We start from the raw sequence: 23,756 nt of genomic DNA on the forward strand, positions 1-23,756 counted from the left end.
ATGAAACAGTATAAGAATTGAAATCATTTACTATGTATGAAGGCTATTTAGAAAGGTGTGCTGACTGTAGGGGTCATTGCATTGGTTTGGTCTCATTTTACTCAGGGCCGGATTTACCATAGGGCCAGATGGGCCCGGGCCCAGGGCCCCCAAATTTTGTGCGCAAAATCTAAAAACTTGAGTGCACATGCCTTCTTCACGGTGCGTTTGGGGGCCTCCAAATTTTGGCCTGACCCAGGGCCCCCAAAAAGGGAAATCCAGCCCTTATTTTACTCTTAATTCACCATGGTAATACTATAGGTATAGAATATTGGTATAATTGTTTTTTTTATAACACCAGTAGCAATCACTTCAAATGTAATTTACAGAGGATTGCCCAGTGAGGCATGCTAAGTATACGATGTCATTAGAATAAACATGATCACTATCGATCAGGGGTGGAGAGCCCGGGTGGAAAAACAATCTGAATTTGTCTGGAATCCATTTATTTGCACTTAAATATTGAGACAAATAAAGCTGACACACAAGAGGAATAGCATGGATTCTTTAAATGAGATCCAAGGCTTGATATAAGAGGTGTCATTTCCATCCCAAAACTTTCATTTTGACCTTGACTCAAGAACCGCAAGATCTAAGGAAATGTAAATGTGATTATTGGCTTCCTTGACTGATTTCCCATAAGATCATTCCAAGTATGTGTCAATGCAAAATTATCAAACATGATATTTATCCATGACGTTGTCTTTTTTAAAGACAGTTCTTGTTTAGTTAAAGCCATATTATAACGTTTCTGTAAAAATAGACAAGCATTTATTTTCCATAAAATGTTAGCTTTTAATGTTAGATATGTCCCCTTTTAATTTTGAGCCGAACAATTGAGGTAAAGCAAAGAAAAATGGAATTTACTCCTAGCGCCAATGCATGTTACTCCAGCATACTCTGTTATCGCATACGTGTTCGACTAATATTTCCATTGTAATAATAAAGCGATGGTTCCTGTGTTTTATTCAAAATCTCGGATTTTGACAAAACTACAGCACCTTAAGTCTTGATTTTTGCAGAGTATCTTCGTTTACTAAAGTACATTACAATCGTGTAAAAACCAGAATTGAACAATTTTTTGAGGGCGTTCTCCTCAGCAAATGTTATAATATGGCTTTAAATGACTAGAACTGGGAAAATCAGGCATTGAGTTTTGCAATGTGACAGGTGTGCTGTAAATCGCACGCCTGGATAACCCGAGGTGTGCTGCAAATCGCACACCTAAATAAACCAAGGTGTGCTTTTTTCAAAACTGGTGTATGACTATGATTTCATTTTCAGCTAAAACTTAGCAATTGTGACAACATACATGTACTTTTTTAAATGGCCATGGTAAAAGCTCTGGGGTAATGAATGGTGTATACTGCATAGATGTCCCTGGACTTTGGACTTATTGCTAGTGTCATTTGTAATTTTTTTTTTAATTAGTTTTTTTTTGGATTTAGAATGTCCCTAGAATGTCCCTGGAACTTTAGAATGTCCCTGGAATTTTTTTTTTTTTAAAAAAAAAAAATTATAAAAAGATTTAAAAAAATTATAAATTCTTGTTTAAAATAGGCAAATTTGTAAATTATGTTCACATAATAATCTATGAATGATTTTAAAATGCATTTGTTTTGTATGCTTCTTTACTTCATAAATAGGTTGTAATGTGAACATCAATTATAAATTTGCCTATTTTGAACATGAATTTATAATTTTTAAATCTTTTGTAATTTTTTTTTTCAAGTTTTAAAAAAAATTAATTTTTTTTTTTTTTTTTTTTTAGGTGTGCGAAAAATCGCACTCCTCGGCGTATTTTCAGGCGTGCGGCGCGTGCGAATCGCACTCGCACGCCTTAAAACTCAATCCCTGGAAAATGTGTCTCCTGCCATCCCGCTTGCCTTAAACCATGTTAGTTCTCATTTGATTGACCTTGCAGTTTGAAATTTGATTATTGCAGCGTAATTGATATGAGATAGATCTTCAAAGGTGCAAAATTTTGATCAATCTTTCTAAGATGAGTTTGTGAGTTGTCCTTCGTATTCCTCTCTCAAAATTGCAGAAGCCGGTCCAGGTTTTTGAAAGGGTGGTGCCTGGGGTGGTCATGAAAACTTTTCTGTCTCACTTTGTTCACCCATGTTTTATGGCAAAAGCAAATCTATTGGCCAATCTTGAGGGCCCTTGGAGTCAATTTTTTTGTGCAAAAATGGAGGTCAAAATCACGCTGAATTTAACTAAGGTAAACTGCGGAGCACTATATTGTGACACATTTTAATAGTTAGTTAATTTCTAGGCCTGGTTGAATCGGTGTTGCCATACTTTTTATATCACAATGTGCTATAGCCAACATTTTGAACATGCCATATATACAGGAAAAGCATTGTATCTGCAACACATACATGCCGCACTTTAGTTTCTGTAAGTAGCCTAAATTGGGCCAGTTAGCCATATTCTGGCAACTCTGAATGAAGAACGCATAACCACTTCCTCAACGTGTTGAAACCATATCAGAAGGAACCAGTTCCTGACAAAATGAAGGCTTTAATGGTTACCCTCCTGGTAATTCTCTGCTCAAGTTGTATTATTGTATGTAATGCACTACCTCTGTTCTGGCATGGTATGCTGACAGGAGGGGTGCATGGAGCTGGAAATAATTATGGCTTGTTGGTGAAAGAGCGGTGGATAACTCAAAGACTAAATCACTTTGATGATTCAAACTTGCAAACTTGGCAACAGGTAGGTGTTCATAAATTTGATTTATAAAGTATATTTATGTAAAAGTGTGCACCCAGGGACTCTCATGGAATTTGCAGGAGAACATTGAATAGCACTTCTGGAACCTTCAAGGAGAGCTGTTTAGAGTATTTACAATAGAACGTAAGGAGGGAATGGTCAACTACTTAGGAGAGCTAAAAATCAACTCTTCTATATCAGATTTAAGGAGAGCAGTAGAGAAATTTGACCTTGTTTGACCTTTGATTGACAGTGTTGGAGGACTCGGGACTCGGACTCGAGTCCTTTTTTCAAGGACTCGGACTCGGACTTGGACTCGGAAGCTAAGGACTTGGACTCGGACTCGGACTCGGACCCCAAGGACTCGGGACTCGGCTTCGAGTCCTCCTCGAGTCCGCAAAATAGGGTCTTTTAGGTCTTTTAATTTTATTTTCGTTCATTGTTAACTTCTTATGCTTGATCAATGATCACATCACATGATTAATTTAAGTAATTTTGATTGCAAATAAATTCAGTTTGTAAATAAAAGTACAACCAAAAAGCAAGATTCCTTTCAGTTATTCACTTGGTTAAATCGATTTTAATCATTGACATGACTGCTTTGTTAGACGCAAGTATAGAATGTACATAAATAATTATAATACTCTGGGCACTCAAGTTAAATTTTGGTAAGGGTGTGTGGAGCCGAACTTTGGGAAATATAAGAACTGATTTGGTGGCAAAATAGGGGCTTGATGAACTGAAATTTCAACATTTTTGTGGAGGTCTGTGAACTAAAATTGGGCCAAATTATAGGCTTTGGAGCTAACAACTTAGGCCTATTCAAAATGTTTCCAAATTTGAGCTAAAGAGCTACAATTTTCAGAGTGTTAGGCTCAATGAACTGGAGCATGCATGATGCAAATGTGTTAACGAACTGCCGGAGAGCCTGAAAAAGGGACCCTTGGCCTTGACCGCCGCACATACCCATACCACCTTTACATGTGAGTGACCCCCAGCTACCCCCACCTCCGGAATAATACTGCCTAGGCCTACAGATAGATCCAACACCTCTTCGTTTGTCACCTGGGGTTTGGTAGTGACGTCATATTTTGATTGTAATATTGCATCTTTTGCCTCTCTAAAACACAAGCCTAATAAGTTACTGTGAGTCTGCGATTATACTCTGTTTCCAAGGTATGCTACCTAAGGGGCTGAGCAAAAATTATGAGCATTGGGGGGAAGGTAAAATGGGGGTAAAAATGTTTTGACCGATTGAAAGGGAGGGTGGAAGCAATGGCAAGCCGAGAGGGGAAAACAAGCAATTTTTGGCACATATGGGGCAGTTTTCAAATAAAACGCTCTAAAAAGGCTTAGAAAACAGTACGGAAACGCTTACATAATGTAAATTTCCCTGCTCGCTGCGCTCGCAATATTATATCTAATCCATTTAAAGTTTTGTCAATTGGGATCCCCCAAAAATGGCATGTGCAAAGGGGGTGCAAAGATTTTTGGCAGGCCGGGAGGGGGGAAGCGATTTTTGGCAGGCCGAGAGGGGATAATCATTTTTTGCAATTTCACCCCTCCCGGGGTCCACATAATTATTGCACAGCCCCAAAACCATACCTAGGCATGCTCAGTGGGACTAGCAAATTATGTATTTAAAAGAAAATAATATAGAACTAAAATTCTGGTTAAGTATAGGCCTACGTTGATAAGGTATTGGTGAAAACCCAGGGGCTTGAATTTGATACATAAGGACTCGGACTCGGACTCGAACATTGAGGACTCGGACTCGGACATCAGAAATTGGCAGGGACTCGGACTCGGACTTGGACTCGGACACCAAGGACTCGGACTCGGACTCGGACTCGGATGACAAGGACTCGACTACAACACTGTTGATTGACCTTGACCCTATAACTGCTAAACTAAGCACGTTAGATATGGCAAACTATATATTTTTGTAATCCTTATACCCTAAGGAGTAATTTGGGACCAATTTGAAACAAATCGGACTACTTTATCCACTGGGGTCTTCAATTGCTCTTGCTCACAAAAGGCAGTCCCTGGTGCAACCTGTAAAAGTTCATTAGCCATGATTCCAATCAGCCAAGATTATCATCAGAGCTGAGCAACAGTAGTGTAGCCAGGATTTTCAGAAGGGGGCAGGTGGGGTAAGGCAATGGTGTACAGTGAGCCATCCGATTGGGGGCACAAGCCATTTTTTGGCAATTTTTTGAATTTTGACTGACACAAATGGTCAAAATGGTCTAAATATCAGGGTGGAAAGCATCACATCGACAGGAGGGGGAGCTACCCTTGACTATGTCACTGCAGAGCACTGGGTTCCTGATTCATTTATCTGGCATTCATCATTGAGAACTTGATGGAAAAATGCAGGAAGACATTGCACATTCTTCACTTTCAGAGGAACTTGCTGTACATACAAATATTTAGTATATGGCATGATATGTAATGATATTTTAGTGAGTATTTTGTATTTTTATGTGAATTGTGGAAATGAATACATGAATGAATCCAGTTTGTAGAAGAATCAGGGCTGAAGCAAGCGGGGCGGCCGTGGATGCCATGGCCACCCCAGTTCTAGTGCTGTCGTCGGCACCGTTTTTTAATGTTGACATGTTGATATAATTCGTATACCGACGTCGACAGTATTTCTCTGGTTTCCAACCTTTAATAACAAGTAATTTTGGGCCTATAACTTGCTTTTCTGACCAAAAATATTTTTTGAAAATTAAAAATTAAAAAAAAAAAAAATTTTTTTTTTTTTTTTTTTAGAATTTTTTTTTGATGTCGACATGTCGGATATCGTGCCGATGTCGACATAAGGCATGTCGATGACGGCACTTCTTTAAATCTCTATTTCAATTTTGGCGTATATTTGTAATTTGGCCGCCCCACATTTGTGATGGCCGCTCCACATTTTTCATTTTACCTTGCTAGGGCCCTGAGAAGAATGACAAATAAAGAATGGAATTTGTAGTGAAACATAGTCAGATTACAAACTTCTATACGTCCTTTTTCAAATACAGCGTTACTTTGTGAATGACACCTTCTACAAGCCTGGTGGACCAGTGTTTTTGATGATATGGGGTGAAATCAGAAGCATACTCAGTCTGGATACAGGAGGGCATGTGGATTGAATGGGCCAGGCAGATAGGGGCATTATGTCTTATGTTGGAGCATAGGTACTATGGCATGAGTCATCCTACAAAGTGAGTTGGGTTTGTATGTTGTATTCCCAATTCCAGGAAAGTGCAGCACTCATTTTTTTGGATTAAAAAAATACTATCCTGTTTCGCTTAATGAAACAACTAAATCCTTAGTAATAACTGGCAATAAAAGTCAAATTTTTTGGCTCTTTTTACCAAAAATTAAAATTCAACTTTCACTGTCCAGTTTGCACTGGACAATTTCGTGTGTTGAGAGACGGCTGTATTAATTCGTTTTTATGGTCAATGTGAGTTTGTTTCAAATAAAACCATGTGATTTTGCTTGATAATTAATTTTCTACTACAAATTAAAATAAAATAGGTTTGTCTCAAAGCGCCCCGCGCATTATTTTTTTCAACCGCATTAGTAAAAAAAATAATTTTTTTTCCAGAAAAAGTGTAAAAATACAATCATAATTGCATTAGTTTTTCAGAGTTGGAGTGCTTCGAGACAAACCTTTTTTTTAAATTTGGCCTAAGGTATAATGTTGTGATAATTTGCCAGAGACAAAGAAGTATGATGAAGTCACATTATCAACAGGATAATGGCCTTAATCTTCCACACAGGGACTCCAGGGAGTGTGAGTTTCAAATGAGGTTACCTGAATTGGTGACTCCATTTGATCTACACTCCCTGTGTGGGAGATTAAACTTTAAGATCATGTCTTCCATAGAGGGGTACAATTACCGAATAGGGTGCAACTTGCTAGACTTGAGTCCAGTCCTCGTTTACAGAGGTTAGGGTTGGGGTAGGACAGTCTTGTAATCGCTCCCATCAGGGGGTGTATCAGTGGCGTAGCCATGACTTTTTCAGAGGGGGGTACGCAAATTTCCAGGGGGGAACTTGTTGACGAAAATGGTCAAAATGGGCTAAAAATTACACAAAAGGCCTCCCACAGGGGAGGGCTTTTCACAGGGGGCAGCTGCTCCCCCTTGACTACGCTACTGGGGTGTATGGATTTCAACTGGAATAGCCCAATATGACAGCCAGGGTTCTTCGAATTATTTCCTTACAGAGATGTGAGTACATCCAATTTGAGATATTTAAGCAGTGAGCAAGCATTGGCAGATTTGGCCTACTTCAGGAATTATATGATGCAAAACATGAGTATGAAAAGTGAGCAGAAATGGGTGTCATTTGGTGGCTCATATTCAGGTATGTATGGCTTGCACTCTCCGCCTGGGTGTTGACTGCAGACTGCCGAGATAATTAATCTCCAAGAATTTTTTTGTATGTAAACATTATGGAGTCTGAGGTTTGCAAAATCTCAACTTGTTTTGAGAAAAGTGGGGGGTTGAGGCTGAGCCACGAAATACCCCTTTTGATATTATTTTGAGCATGATTGTTGTTTATGTCTCTTGGCTGCACCCATACCTATAATAATTCTATTTGAGAACCACTGGCTAACCTGGAAAATTTGTAACATTGATACTCTAGCTTAGTGATTTGGTGCACTGTATTTAGATGTGGGGCAGGATGTTGGAGGAGCAAGATTTAGCTTCTGCTTTCACAGCGATGTCAGTTTTCAGGCAATTGCCTGATTTCAGGCCTTTGCTACTCCAAATTTCCATGACTTTTATTTATTTACAGCCTGCTTTGAGGCTTTATAGCCCAAATTTACGTGCTTTTTCAGGCTTTTCCTGCCAAGTCACTTCAGGCCACATCATATGCTTGGGGTATAAAGTATAATTTGCAAATTTGGGAATATTTTGGGATAAACTTGCAACATACTGGGGTGTGTAACTGTTTGTTATTTTGAGAATTGGTAGTATTACAACGTGACTTGTTTTTTGTCATTATCTGCAGGTAGTTTATCGGCGTGGTTCCGTCTTAAGTATCCTCACCTTGTAGACATGGCTGTAGCATCCAGTGCTCCTGTAAGAGTACAGATGAATTTCACTGGTAAGTGCCATTGAGATTGGGCTATTCCAGTTGAAATCCACACACCCTATGGCAGGGTTTTAGCTAGAAATTGAGGGTTGCCCGTCATTTGAATAAAATTGCCTGTCCTAATTTGACCTTTAAAACATTTACCTGACACTATAGCCCATTGGGGGTTCAAAGAGTTCAAATATGTGCTGATATGGCCTTGTTCTACAAATTGGGTCTACTAAAAGGGCAATTAGCTTCTCAAAACATACAATTTATAATATAGCATCTGTCAAAGGCATTAATTTTGCCTGCTCAGGAGCAAACTGGCCGCCTAAAATGACGGCCAGACGGGTGGCTAGCTAAGACCCTGCCCTATGGAAGACATGACCTTATAGCCTCCCCCAACAGGTGGTGTAGATTTTGAATGGATGCAGCAAACATGGGTCTCATTTTAGGCCTTTTGCATTATCAATGACCGACCCCCTTTTTGAGGCCAATTTTGGTATATGGATGGGTGGGTTCTTGTTACAAAATTTTCCCTCAATTTTTTTGCCTCGCTGTAGTCAAAATTTTGTAAATTTCCCCAACATTTGGGGAAAAAGTTGTAAAAACTGAGAAATCTGTGCTAGATTTTGCTGGCAATTTTGAATTTTGGTATATCAATGGGTCCAAATTTCTTGAAAATTGGTACATTGATGGGTCCACTTTCAAATCTCAGCGGCACATCCCTACCCAAACCACCAAACTTGAGTCCCCCTGAAATCACCCCTCTTTTTCTCAACTGATTTTGTTGCAAGTGTTTACCTTACTTGTATCTATAGTAATACTCATTTTCATATTGACTATTTAGGTTATTTAGAGGTAATGCGAGATTCTTTAGCCACCAGTAAGATTGGTGAGACATGTAATACCAACATCCAGGGAGCGGTAAACCAGATGGAGAAGTTATTACAAGATAAAGCTGGCTGGAAAACTATTACAAAAGCATTCAGGTAGGTTTGGATGTTTTATTGTGTAGCTATGTTATGTTTGATTTAGTGTATTTAAATTTCCTGAGGTTTTTAAAACGCGATTAACAGTTTTGCTGATATTATTACCATAGATATTTGCTTACAGTTTTTGCCAAAGAAGAACGCCACTTGTTTACATCTTGAGAGCATGCATTGCGTAAACACGGAAGTGGGGTTCTGATTGGCTGATTCAATCGTTTGACAATCATAACAACAGGTGCGGTAATCAGATTGGCCAATTACGCATCAAAACTTTGGTCGGCGCAAACAAAGCTCTGTGTATCATGGCATATGTTGCTCATTAACAGGGCGCTCGCGTCAATCTGAGCAAGGGACTGCCATTCTTTTCTGAAACCGAGTGTAATGGTGCACATGGGCTACTTTGCCTTAAGGTTAAGTTCACATACAAATAGAGAGCTCCCTCCTGCAAATCCCAACAAGAGTTAAGGGTCCATGCCCTTGTTTAGTGGTGAGATTTTTAGGAGAGGGCACTTACAGTTTGTCGCCATGCCATTACATTGACCTGGACAAAGTCCAAATTTTTGATAGGGTGACCTGATGTGTTTAGAGAAGCCATCCACATCAGGATCAACCAATCATCTCTGAATAAGGACAGAGGGCGCTACAAGTTACCAAAGGTCTATCACTAGGATCCACAACATGCTCATCTATCAAGGCACAGTTCTTTAACCCCAATACATTTCCACATTCATTGGATGACCTTTGAAAATTTGGGTATAAAAACTCATACTCTGAAACTTGAGGTCAAATTTTGCACTATGATTGTTTAATTGAGGTTATTTAACTATGCCATTTGGATGAGGCCCTGGGATGAGGCCATTGTGGTCCATAGTGTATGACCCAATCATTACATTGTCACACTTGTGCATGATCAGGTCATTCCGCTGACAAAGGCTGTAATAACAACAGCTGAACATTGTGAAGGTAAACATATTTGCATTGAGGCCAAGAGCTAATGGCCTCATCCCAATAGCATAGTTCAATAACCTAAATTAAACACTCATAGTGCAAAATTTGACCTCAAGTTGCAGAGTATGAGTTTTTGTACCCAAATTGTCAAAGGTCATTCAATGAATGTACAAATGTATTGGGGTTAAAGAACTGTGCCCTGTTAGATGAACATGTTGTGGATCCTAGTGTAATTATCGAAATCATTATTACAAATCTTTTTTTTTCATGACAGGTTGTGCAAACCTCTCCAGGGAAATATTGAGAATGATGTAGCAAACTTGTTCATGTCTCTTGCCGGTAACTTTATGGGCGTTGTGCAGTATAATAACAACAACAAACCTCTGATGGTAAGAAAAAAATGTGGCTGCAACAATTATGCCCTACTATATGTCAAAAGGGCACATTGACGTTTTGGCCAAAATTGCCTATTTCCTATCATTTATTCTCATTCTTAGTCAGTTGAATTTTATTTTAATAACTATAAACTATTTTTTTAGCATCATGAAAAGTTACAGTCATGAAAACTTATTCTAAAATGATTGCGTGGGCATATGTGATACGATCAGGCAAAATGAGTCCGATGTCAATCAAAATCAAAATTCAGTTTTCAATTTCATTATATGAGCTATTCTCAGAGCTGCTGAAAACCCCATCATAATTAGACTTTCGGTTTCAGAGATATGGCCATTTTAGTGTTGCTTAGAACAATAAAATACAAATGAATTTGTATTTTATTGGATATATTTAAAAATCAATATTCCCGACATCCAACTCATTTTGATTGATCGCATCACATATTACGCACAAGGCCTACACTTATAACAATAAGCGGGCCTACAGCCACTTTCTTCTATCACCTGATAGAAGGCACCCAAAAAACAATCAAATTTAGCGCTTACAAGCTAAACCACACCTTTGGTAAAGAATTACTTCCCTGCAAACCCACAAATAATCTGGTGATCACTGGTGATCCAATGGGTCTGTGAATCAGCCAATCAGCATGATTGTTTATCATTTTTGCGTTCATGCCCGTATACGCTTGATGCACAGCACATAACTTAGAACAATAAAAAAAATAACTGTAGCTAATTTTGATTTCCAACTTGTGCGCGTCCCTTGCAGGTGTCGTCAGTAAGCAATGTAACCATTGATACAGTGTGTGACATCATGGGTAACAGTTCCTATGGTGACAACATGGCTAGATATGCTGCCATCAACAGCCTAATGCTAGACTCTTATGAAGAGAAATGTTTGGATATTGGATATGATGACATGATACAAGAAATGAAAGAAACCAGTTGGACAAGCCCTGAGAGTGTTTGGGGTGAGTGACATGTTTCTATGTTTCAGTTTATGATGCGGTAGCCTCTTCCCTTGTTTGTATGATCATATTAGGCTGACGAGAAGCATCATTAATTGATCTTGTACGCTGGTGTGTTGTTTGTATGTATTGTTTTCCCTAACTGTTCATATCCATAAATACCAGACTTGAGTCCTGTTTATCAGGGACATTCTGTGTAGCTCAGTAGCTCATTCACCGCACAAGTGAAAGGTCTGGGGTTCAAGTTCCCACACAGGCAGGAGTAAAATGGAGTGGGTTATAAATTCAGGGCTTTTGGGAAAGCTGAATAATACTTGATATGCAACCTGCTACCATGAAATGAACGCAAAGTCACAAGTTGGTAGTTTTGAGACATCTAGGCTGCTGAGCTGATGTTCTTTGTTTGCTGCGCATCTGTACAAGCCAGTAGTATGTCCTTTGTGAATGGCCCATTGTGCTCCAATTCACAAAGGACATACAGACATACTTTTGGTTTGAACAGGTGCGTGTGAAACAAAGAACATCAACTCAGCAGCCAGGACGTCTCAAAACTACCAACTTGCAACTTTGCACTCATTTCATGATAGCAGGTCACATATGTTTCACTGAATGACTTCATATCTTTCATATTGTGTACCTTGATATCTCCAGCAAGATACAGGTGTGTAAACTATTGCTCATGTCGTGAGAGAATAATTTCAATGTAGTCAACCAGATTATTCCAACATACCTTGGAGCAACCAACGTTGTGGTCAGTACCCCTGACCTTCATCTGGGTTGTGATGTTAAACACCTTGAGTCCTGATGACGTCACCTTGTGACGTCATTTGGCGAGGTAGAGTTCTGATTGTTCTGTCCCATTGGAGAAACTTCCCAACCACTCAAAAAACGACTACAGCAACATCAACGCTCTAGTTCGGGTCCTGCAGAATCAGTGGTTTACACACAGCCAGCAAACGCGAGGTGGACCTAGAGGATGCCAGAGTACTCAACCGCGAAGCACGGTGGTACAAACGGGAAGTTAAAGAAGCCATCTGGGTGCAAGCAGAACAACCATCCCTTAACCATGGTGGAGGAATCAGAAACAACCTCTCACACGCCAGGGACAGAACAATCTGAATTCTAACACGCCAACGTCACAAGGTGACGTCATCGGGACTCAAGGTGTGTAACATCACAACCCAGCTGAAGGTCAGTGGTACTGATGGCAACATTGGTTGCTCCAAGGTATGTTGGAATAATCTGGTTGACTAGGTGGAAATTGTTCTCTCATTTTATGATTCCCAGATGATTGAGAGTATAATTCACAACAAATGAATATTACTCATGTTATGTGTGTGAGTACATGCTTCATTTACTGTGTGCATCATCAGTATTTGTTCTCGTCTTGATAGGTCGCCAATGGATGTACCAGAAATGCACAGAGTTTGGGTTCTTCCATACATCGGATTCAGCAGAGCAACCATTTGGCACAAGATTTCCACTCAGGTTAGGGAACAGAGGACTAGAAGATACTATCTGCAATAGCTGCCTGATGTCATATTGTAGATCTATTTATACAATATAGAATGCAGCAATTGTCAAAAAGGCAGCTATTGCAGATAGGACCTCCTTGTTTCTCTGCTTAAGGGTCTTTCGGTGGCAGCATGTTAAAAGCCATAATATTGTCACGGACCAGGGGTTTTGGAAAATGAATAAAAGTCCGACTTATGACGAAGTCGGACAATTCCCTGGCCGAGGGTAGCGTGGCCTAAAGGAACAGAAACAAAAGGTGAAGTGGCGGGAAAATTTGGATATTATTGAGCAAACCGAAACACAATAAAGTTCTATTAAAGACAATAAAATATAGCATATCAAACAAAAATATTTAATTATCAAGTTCATTTTTTTTTTCATATATTGCACATAATTAATATTTCTATTTCATGATTTTTATTTTATTGATTTGCAAATGTTTTATATAAGCGAACTTTTAACATTTAGACATTTAGAAAACAAAGACATAATGTTGGCATCAAATATATTTTAAAAAGGAAATGGGCCAAAAATACAAATGAAACCCAGACTTGACCAAAGAAAGCAAAACTAACTAAATAAATCCTAAATTAATTACTAACTTAATCTACTGACGGAAACCTAACCTACAAGCTTCAAAATTAATTTAAATAAAGCACAGGCCTTTGCACATTAATATTTCACAATAAACCAATCACAAAACCACAATAAAGCAATAAATGGGCGGGGTTCTATCTACAAATCCAAAGCCCCCCAAATTTGCAACTGAACTAATTTTTGTGCAGGCACAATCCGCGGTCGGAAGAAACGGGCGGGGCTTTTTATACAGATAGGCGCCCAGCCACCAGTATCTACCGAATGTGCAAACAAATAAACAAAAGCTGAATCAGCAACAAAAGCTGAAAAGCTAAATACACATTCAGCGTATTTTACTGAACAAAATTCAGCGTGTACTGAAAATTTCAGTGTGTATCACTGAACAAAACTCAGCTTTACTCAGCGTATAAATTCAGCATAAATGCACTGAACATTTTTTTTTATCGAGACACAAAATAATAAAAGGCCTAAATTAATTATGAAAATCATCACCAAGTCCAATTTCCTACAAGTGTAGGCTTAAAGGACAAGGTAATAAATAAAAGTACGACAAGGGATGGGTTTTATGAAAAGGAAGCGGTGACGTTTCAATTACCTGAAAGGGAAGGTAAAAACGTCAACTCCCAAAAAATGCATTCAGAAAAACAAATAAAATTTGGAATTACAAGCAAGCTTATCGTGCAAACAAGTCAGAAAGGGGATCACCCGGAGTTCAAGACTCCTTTTAAAGGTGATGCACAAAACTTTTCATGCAGAAATTGCAGCCAACCAAATTTAATATCAATGAATTATGAAGAAAAAAAAAAATATAGGCCTAATTAATTTTCGTAATTAACGAAAAGATTTTTGCAACTAAATTTCATGTCTCGAGAAAACAAAATTGCATACCAAAATATCTCCAAACATCCATTTCAAAATCAGTATCAAACATATCCAAAACTTCAACTTCAAATCATCAGAAAACAATTTTTGCAAAGGCCTGAAATTATTGGCAAAGTATTCTACACTAATTAAATTCCGTCATCCTAAAATTACTTACAACTAACCTAAGAAAAAGATTAAATAAATACCCTAAAATAATTTTAATACAATCTCCGGTCAAGGAAGGGTTTACAGTTTAAAAATAAATTTTGTTTTAGGATGCCAACATTACTCACATTCATCAGCTTTCATACATCCATTTACACACAAAAATCCTGCAGAAAAAAATTGGTCTCACACTCCCAGGTATATCCATCTCGTTCAGTCCTCAGCTCACATACTCCCCAACTAAAAAGAAACATGCATCAAACTCTTAAACAAAATAATCCTTTCCAAATCAATACACAGGCAAACAAAAGAGACAATACAGAAAATGCAAGATGCACCAATCACAGAGTGAGAGAAGCAGTGAAGTGAAGCAAGAGTGAACAATAAAGTAAAAACAGGAAAAAAAAAAAAAGATGAAATTGAAAGGAGATGAAAGGTAAAAGGTCAGAAAGTTTCAGATAAAGACAGAGGGCAGCAGGACAAATCAGTAGAAGTAAAAGCAGAGGGTGATGGCACATCCAACATAAAAAAAAATACATTTTTGTAAAATTAATCCAATTATCTATTTGCGACAAAACTCCCCGCCTAACAAGATTCGGCCCCGAATCTTACTATATAGAAGTAAGTTCGGAGACTTTTTTTTTTTTTTTTTATAAAAACAAATTGAAGATGCAAGATGCAACATAAATCAATATTGATCATTGACTATGATGCGAAATGTTCAATGTTCGAAAAAAAAAAAGGTATGTTGCACAACGCCACCTGTCTGGTACCCGATGTTGAAGAATAGTTTGGTTTGGTAAGTTTGGTCGAAGTTCACTGGACGAACTTGTTAACTTGTTAAACCTGACACAAACTACATCTAAGATTGGTGTTCAAGCGATGAAAAGATAATCGAAGTAAAGACTTGGTTTTCAAGAGTCACTAGAAGCGAAGATTTGGTTTAAAGTAAAAGTTCCATTTCTGAAGATAACAGCCCAGCAAATGATATCGATGACGATGTCAGCATTGATAAAAGTCTTAAATTTCAGCCACCAGACTTCACACCGAAGAATTGATATCAACTTTTTTTAATTTCCTTGTTGTATGTAAACCAACCATGTACAAATGTATGTATGGCCATCACGATTGGTAAACAGCTTCAAAAACAAAGTTTATTTCAGGAAGAACTGAAGATGGAGAACAATGTGACAAAGTTCAAGTTTGGTTTGAATTTGACGTTGTTGAAGAAACGCCGGACTCCCAATATCAAAGTTATAACAAAGTTTATTATACGTTGAACTGCTCATCTCGGAAACTGGTAGCAACTTGAACTGTTCCGTGCCATGTACATCTGAAGTTCTCCCCAAAGTTGTTCTATCCCACCGCTGCCACCAAAATTTATGTCACGGACCAGGGGTTTTGGAAAATGAATAAAAGTCCGACTTATGACGAAGTCGGACAATTCCCTGGCCGAGGGTAGCGTGGCCTAAAGGAACAGAAACAAAAGGTGAAGTGGCGGGAAAATTTGGATATTATTGAGCAAACCGAAACACAATAAAGTTCTATTAAAGACAATAAAATATAGCATATCAAACAAAAATATTTAATTATCAAGTTCATTTTTTTTTTCATATATTGCACATAATTAATATTTCTATTTCATGATTTTTATTTTATTGATTTGCAAATGTTTTATATAAGCGAACTTTTAACATTTAGACATTTAGAAAACAAAGACATAATGTTGGCATCAAATATATTTTAAAAAGGAAATGGGCCAAAAATACAAATGAAACCCAGACTTGACCAAAGAAAGCAAAACTAACTTTATTTTATTATATCAGCCAGTTTATTCTCATTAATTACATATACAAAGATAAATAATGATACATGAATAAAATAAATATAGCAACAATAAAGTACATAAAAAGTAGTACAAACTGGCAGTGAAAAATCTAGGACACGGAGATACCCGACCAGCGAGTCTCCGGCAAGATAAAATATTTATTTAAAAAAAACAATTGTTAAAAGACATTATAGTTTAAACAGTGGTGGATCAATCCATGATGGTTCGGATTTGGAACAATATAAACTAAAAGATGTGCACAGGACGATTTTCATAAGATTATTCCGAACGTTCTTAAAAGTTTGAGTTGTACCAGAGAGATGTATAAGGGACTTAAGAGTAGATGTGTTTTCAGGAGATAGGTAACCTCTACTACCAATTTCAAAAGCATGAATATTGACTTTGAGCCCCTTTTCGGTAAGATCATTAACAAGACTTGCATATTTGTCGAGTTTCCTCTGATGGGCATTAACAATGTTTGTTTCGAAGGGTATGGTTAACTCAATAATACAAATCTTGCTGAGATGAGGCCAATGAATGACAAGATCAGGGCGCTGGGAGGTAGGAAGAACATCAGGTGGAACTGTTGTGACTTTTTCAGTGTGTACCTTCCTTGATCAAGTTTTGTTTTGCAAAAGTTCAACACATGATGGAGAGTTTGGCTGTTTTGACACAAAGGGCATTTGACATTATTAGCTGATCTTAGGCGCCACCTCCCCAAGTTGGTCAATGTAGGGAGGGAATCTGTGGCTGCGTTGAGCGCAAATTGTAAGACACCACGTGGAAGCGCATACATTATATGTTTCCAAGTAAAACAATTCTGTTCTAAGTGAATAAGCTGGAGAAACCGGCCTTGAACCAGCAATTCTTTAACTTTAGAATTCCACAGGTTACGGTTTCATCAGTGACAAACTCTTTGATCTTACCAACAATACCTTTTTTTGTGGGCACTGGATTGCTACGGGTCGGATTATTTTCCAGAGCTTTAACAGCTTCATTGTACAAGTTCTGACTATAATGAATTATGGAAAATTTACGAGAAAATGATTCTTCTCTAGCCAGCTTTGATACCAACGCATCCTGAACTCTTGAGTCGAAGCTTCTTTTAAGATGCACAAACTTAGAAGCATGACCTTCTTTATACAGCTGGGAAATGCTGCGAATTTCGAGCGAACCAGAAGAGTAAAGACCAGCCAAGGTACCCGGTCTAGGGATCTGCAGCCATTTTTTGACAAATGAGTTGCAGAGGGCATCTAGTTTAGGAAGGTCAGACCCGTTGAGTTCATGGACCGTAAGGTGGTATCTAAGCGATGGTAGAAGGTACCTTATATAAATGGCAAATTTAAACTCATTTCTGATCAATGTAAATCCTAAATTAATTACTAACTTAATCTACTGACGGAAACCTAACCTACAAGCTTCAAAATTAATTTAAATAAAGCACAGGCCTTTGCACATTAATATTTCACAATAAACCAATCACAAAACCACAATAAAGCAATAAATGGGCGGGGTTCTATCTACAAATCCAAAGCCCCCCAAATTTGCAACTGAACTAATTTTTGTGCAGGCACAATCCGCGGTCGGAAGAAACGGGCGGGGCTTTTTATACAGATAGGCGCCCAGCCACCAGTATCTACCGAACGTGCAAACAAATAAACAAAAGCTGAAAAGCTAAATTCACATTCAGCGTATTTTACTGAACAAAATTCAGCGTGTACTGAAAATTTCAGTGTGTATCACTGAACAAAACTCAGCTTTACTCAGCGTATAAATTCAGCATAAATGCACTGAACATTTTTTTTTATCGAGACACAAAATAATAAAAGGCCTAAATTAATTATGAAAATCATCACCAAGTCCAATTTCCTACAAGTGTAGGCTTAAAGGACAAGGTGATAAATAATAAAGGCCTAAATTGATAATAAAAACCAAGACCAAGTCCGATTTCCTACAAGTGTAGGCTTAAAGGACAAGGTAATAAATAAAAGTACGACAAGGGATGGGTTTTATGAAAAGGAAGCGGTGACGTTTCAATTACCTGAAAGGGAAGGTAAAAACGTCAACTCCCAAAAAATGCATTCAGAAAAACAAATAAAATTTGGAATTACAAGCAAGCTTATCGTGCAAACAAGTCAGAAAGGGGATCACCCGGAGTTCAAGACTCCTTTTTAAAGGTGATGCACAAAACTTTTCATGCAGAAATTGCAGCCAACCAAATTTTTATATAAATGAATTATGAAGAAAAAAAAAATATAGGCCTAATTAATTTTCGTAATTAACGAAAAGATTTTTGCAACTAAATTTCATGTCTCGAGAAACAAAATTGCATACCAAAATATCTCCAAACATCCATTTCAAAATCAGTATCAAACATATCCAAAACTTCAACTTCAAATCATCAGAAAACAATTTTTGCAAAGGCCTGAAATTATTGGCAAAGTATTCTACACTAATTAAATTCCGTCATCCTAAAATTACTTACAACTAACCTAAGAAAAAGATTAAATAAATACCCTAAAATAATTTTAATACAATCTCCGGTCAAGGAAGGGTTTACAGTTTAAAAATAAATTTTGTTTTAGGATGCCAACATTACTCACATTCATCAGCTTTCATACATCCATTTACACACAAAAATCCTGCAGAAAAAAATTGGTCTCACACTCCCAGGTATATCCATCTCGTTCAGTCCTCAGCTCACATACTCCCCAACTAAAAAGAAACATGCATCAAACTCTTAAACAAAATAATCCTTTCCAAATCAATACACAGGCAAACAAAAGAGACAATACAGAAAATGCAAGATGCGCCAATCACAGAGTGAGAGAAGCAGTGAAGTGAAGCAAGAGTGAACAATAAAGTAAAAACAGGTGTTCAACAAAAAGATGAAATTGAAAGGAGATGAAAGGTAAAAGGTCAGAAAGTTTCAGATAAAGACAGAGGGCAGCAGGACAAATCAGTAGAAGTAAAAGCAGAGGGTGATGGCACATCCAACATAAAAAAAAATACATTTTTGTAAAATTAATCCAATTATCTATTTGCGACAATATGCAATTTGGGTCCAATGTTAATGCAGCTGTCAGTTGCAGTCCCTGCCCCCTGGGACCCAGGGCTAATGTCCTAGGTAGATCCCGGCCCTTTTGAGATGCACTACATCCCTGTGTAAGTCCCGGCTGTGTCCTGTCAGTGCGGGGACACAATGAGCTGTTACATCTCAGACTAAGTGCCCACTATTGCCTGGGTCCCAGGGGCGGGGATTGCAATTGACAGGCACATAATTCTTTGCCAAAATTATGAAATAACTGTCAGGAAGATTTTCTGCACATTTTTAAAAATGTGCAGAAACAAGAAAACCTTCCTTAGGGGAGAGTGGGGTAAGTTGAGCCAGGGGGTAAGTTGAGCCACCCCTCTAGAAAGAAAATTAAAAACTTATCTTACTTTGCAGTTCCAATTATTTGTATATGACATAACAGAGGCTTCTCAAGTGTAATATGGAATCACTTGCACATAGGGTAAGAAAGCTGCATTAGAAAGTTCATTTTTCAGACTTTTGTTGAACTTTTGGCAAAAACAATTTTTTCATGTTTCACCCAGGAAGAAAAAGGCTAAAATGATAGCATTCTGGGTATTGAGGATGCGATATATGAACACTATTTTAGACAACTATTTACAACTGTAACAAGTTTTAGTCAGGTGGGAGGCTTGGTTGTTGACAAAAAGAGTCACATGGGGTAAGTTGAGCCACAGGCCATGGGGCAAGTTGAGCATAGGAAAAACCTGCAGAAATTTCCCCAATTTTTTTATTCAATGTAAAATCTTGTCAGAAATTACTTATATGCAATATTTAGATCAAACTACTTCTATATCAAACTATTTTTCGAAATAAATACCTGAAAACAACAATTAAAAAAAAGGCAAAATTGAATTTCACAGCTATGGCATATACTGTGCATTTCTATGGTGGCTCAACTTGCTTGCGACTGGCTCAACCTACCCCACCGTTGGGGTAAGTTGAGCCAATTTGCAAATTATTTTTGGCGTCTCACTGTGCGAAAGTGCAAAATATTGATTACAATTTTGTGGTATCATAACCAAGTAAACATACATATGTTTCATTTGTAACACTGCATTTGGGTCCTGCTTTCTTTATTTGAGGTAAATGTAAAAAGTGGCTCAACTTACCCCACTCTCCCCTACAGTTGTTACTATTTATTTCATAATATTTGGCAAAGAATTAAAATGCTTAAAAGCCAAAATAATGAGATAAAATGAAAGAAAACCCACTTACTATCTTGGCGGCTTAACTGTGGCGTTCTAATAAGATATTATTCAAAATTGCTCTCTTGTTCTACAAGCGTAATAAATTTGAATGATTTGAATTAAGTGCAAGTTGGGACATGTGTAAGCATTACAAATATGGAAAAAAATGAGTTTGAAAGAAAGTAGCCCCATTCTTTTAAAAGATTGTACATTACAAAGCTATTGAACATCTATCATCATAGCAGTAAAAAATCTTCAAAATTAATTGGCCAAATTCAGCCTTGGAATACTGACGACAACAAAGCAAAAAACAGGATGACTAGAAATTTAAATTACTTTTGACAAGTGATCTCGCAGACTTTTCAGCTTTTCTCTAAAAAAAGTAGATACTCATTTGATCACCTTCAGTAGTATAACTTATAGAATGAGCTTCACAGTGTCTGTCTTAAAGGTCCTTGACCCGATCGACAGCATCCTTCTCCCTTTTTTCTTCATCAAAATTGAGATTTTGGTATCTGACAAAAGCTCTTATTTTTTTCATTGTACCAGAGATATTTTTCGTTTAAATGGTGTGAACAAAAACGTAGTGATTTATGGTAAACACACTGGAAGTGTATGTTTTATCCTGTGGGGCATTGGTATACACGTTTTGACTTCTCATGTCAAAACGGCTGAAGCAATACAACTCAAAATTTGGAAACATTGTTTTAATAGTTGGCCCCAATATAATATAAGAGAGAAAACAGAACATGAAAAATCGGACCATATCTCTTTAAATTAATTAATAAATGAATTGACCCATAAAGTATCATCTTTTTGCTTTTCAGTTTCTGTCTTCAGCAGTGTGCAGATATCTTTGGCAAGCAGTTCAATTATGATATGGTTGCCCAAGGAATTGAATGGAACCTTCTCAACTATGGTGGTGATAAGATCAAGGCTTCTAGAGTGATCTTCCCTAACGGCTCCATAGACCCATGGCATGTGAGAGGTATCTTACATGACCTGTCAACAGATCAGCTTGCAGTTTTCATTAATGGTAAGTGTAGGGACAAATAAGTGGTAGGCCCCCTCATCTCTGGTCATGACGGCTACTGGTTGTTTGTTTGCATGTTTGGTTGAGTGTGAGTAGGGTGGATGTGTGTGTGGGGGTGCATTTGTAATCACCTTCAAACAGGGACGACTGAGACATTTGTATGATACTTATCATCGGTCGGCTGCGAAGCAGTTGGTCACAAGCTTCCTCCAATAAGATCTGTCGTGAGCTGCATTTCTTATCTCAGCTGGGGAAAGAGTTAATAGCCCTGTTGATTAAGTTTGCAATGTACAGGTGATATAGTAGTACTCTCTGTCTTCCCTGCCTCCTTTGCCATGTTGAGGGTCATATACATGTAGAGCATAGATATTGATTACCTCGATCATCTGATGGTTTCTGAAGGATGTGTCTTGCATTGTGTAATGAGGTGTAAAAGTGGCTGTTGGTTGGTCATCTGGTACACAGTCACATTGGATTCTCTATCATGATACCTTACATTCCAACAGGGCCCTCACCTAAAAATGCCTTTGCGAGTGTGTCTTGTATCGGTGATAAAACAATCAGTTCCTGGTTGGTAGGTTAATGTCATACAAAATTGTGTAAGATTTAACATTTAACCCCAACCTGGGAAAGTTGGAAGTAATATTCCCATTTGCTTAGGCCTAAACAGGGGCAGCATTCTGGATCAGGTGGGGATTACAAGTAAGTGTGTGTGCATGTATGGGTGGGGCCATGTTTGCAGGGTGTGCATGTGTGGGTGTGAAAGTAGTGGAAAAATTGAAGACCCCTGTGGAAAGTAGACAAACTTGTCTTTATATCATAACACAATGAATGAAGTAAAATCGATTCTTTTCCAATTGCCAGTCATCTAAATTCTTCCAGCTGAGATGCTAGTTTTGAGCAACTTTGGCATAGTTTCTCCTGAACAAAAGCATAAGCAATGGGTTCATTTCTGGATAATTAAGTACTTAAGGAATATCAGAGATGCCAGACTTCAGGAAATTTTGCTCAGATGTTTATGTGCAAAAGTATACACAAAAGTAAATTTTCAGGAAATTTTCAACCATTTCAGGAAATGTTGTCATCAACCACTGCAATCTCTGGAATATATGACAACACTGACTGACATCTCTAGTTAATAGTTTAGTGAGCTGAATAAATTACTAAATTTTTCCCATGTTTGTTTGTTTGTTTGTGTGTAGGAACTGCTCATTGTGCTGACATGGACCCTCCAGCTGCAAGTGATCCTCCTCAGCTGGTAGAAGCAAGGCAAACCATATTCTTCATCATGGAAACATGGCTGAAAGAATGACATCTTGATGTAATTCATCTCCTGAACTTAAAACTTAAGAGAGATATGCTGAGATGGTAGTATTTTTGGTTTGAAGAGCGAATGACTCAGAGCCACTATATAGAGTTTCAGTTATTATTATCAGTAGCTTAAGGGGGTACTACACCCCTGCCCAATTTTGTGCCTATTTTTGCATTTTTCTCAAAAATTATAGCGCATTGGGGACAAGTAAGATAATAGCATAGTATATGGGCAAGGACTACAACTACCGCACTGGAAGTTTTATTTCAGCACAGACAACAGTTGTGGAGTTACAGTCAAAAATGAGGGAAAACCAACATTTGATCAATAAATCAACAACTACTTGCTTTGAGTTGCTGAATTTTCAGTACAGTAGTTGTACACTGCAAAATTCCTGGCGGCAGAGTGACTACATCGCACTGGATCTCTGCAGTCACCACCGCCGTCACGCCATAATAACCTACCTTATGGTGGCCGACGGAGTCACTACAAGAGAGTGACTACATTGGAAACAAGGCAGTAGGGTACTATGCAGCAGTGTCATCATGCAGTGACTACAACTGCTAGCCTCCGATGTGTTATCTCCTCGATGCCGCATCGGCGACTCATGATGTACACCACTGACTAGATTCCGACAGTGGTCCACATCTTGTAGTCACATCAAAGTGACTTCCGTAGCCAGTGCCCCCATGCGTTGCCTGCTGGGTACCCAGTCGGCGAACTTCAAGGTGACTACGCTGCCAAAAGGTCATTGACCGAACCCTGTTATGAGTTCGAACACTCTGGGGGCGCGCGCGTGTATCTACAAAATCTGGCGCCCGATGATGACAAATCGCGTATCATGCTTGTTTACTGCTTGTATACGCTCATGAATGGAATGAGTTGGTTTTATAATTGATTGATGCTGCATGCTGTACAGTGCATGGGTGTGTGGCCGTACTGCCGCCTTTGTTTTTATCGTGCTTTTACATTCTTTATCATTTATATTTCAACTTTCGATTAATTTTGTTTCATTTATTTATTGTTCTCTT

At 38.1% G+C, this 23,756-nt stretch overlaps 1 protein-coding gene across 1 annotated transcript; it reads left to right on the forward strand.

Annotated features, from left to right (window-relative positions):
* Positions 1-2,334: 2,334 nt before the first annotated feature.
* LOC140136862 (putative serine protease K12H4.7) lies at positions 2,335-23,100 on the forward strand. Its single transcript, XM_072158465.1, is given in 11 exon segments — positions 2,335-2,760; positions 5,793-5,858; positions 5,860-5,975; positions 6,989-7,128; positions 7,780-7,875; positions 8,696-8,837; positions 10,060-10,174; positions 10,950-11,151; positions 12,543-12,636; positions 21,208-21,416; positions 22,616-23,100. Coding segments are annotated over 11 exon segments (1,494 nt in total). The 5' UTR covers positions 2,335-2,556; the 3' UTR covers positions 22,726-23,100.
* The last annotated feature ends 656 nt before the right edge of the window (positions 23,101-23,756 follow it).

Source organism: Amphiura filiformis, chromosome 17 (assembly GCF_039555335.1).
Source record: "Amphiura filiformis chromosome 17, Afil_fr2py, whole genome shotgun sequence".
Lineage (NCBI taxonomy): Eukaryota > Metazoa > Echinodermata > Ophiuroidea > Amphilepidida > Amphiuridae > Amphiura > Amphiura filiformis.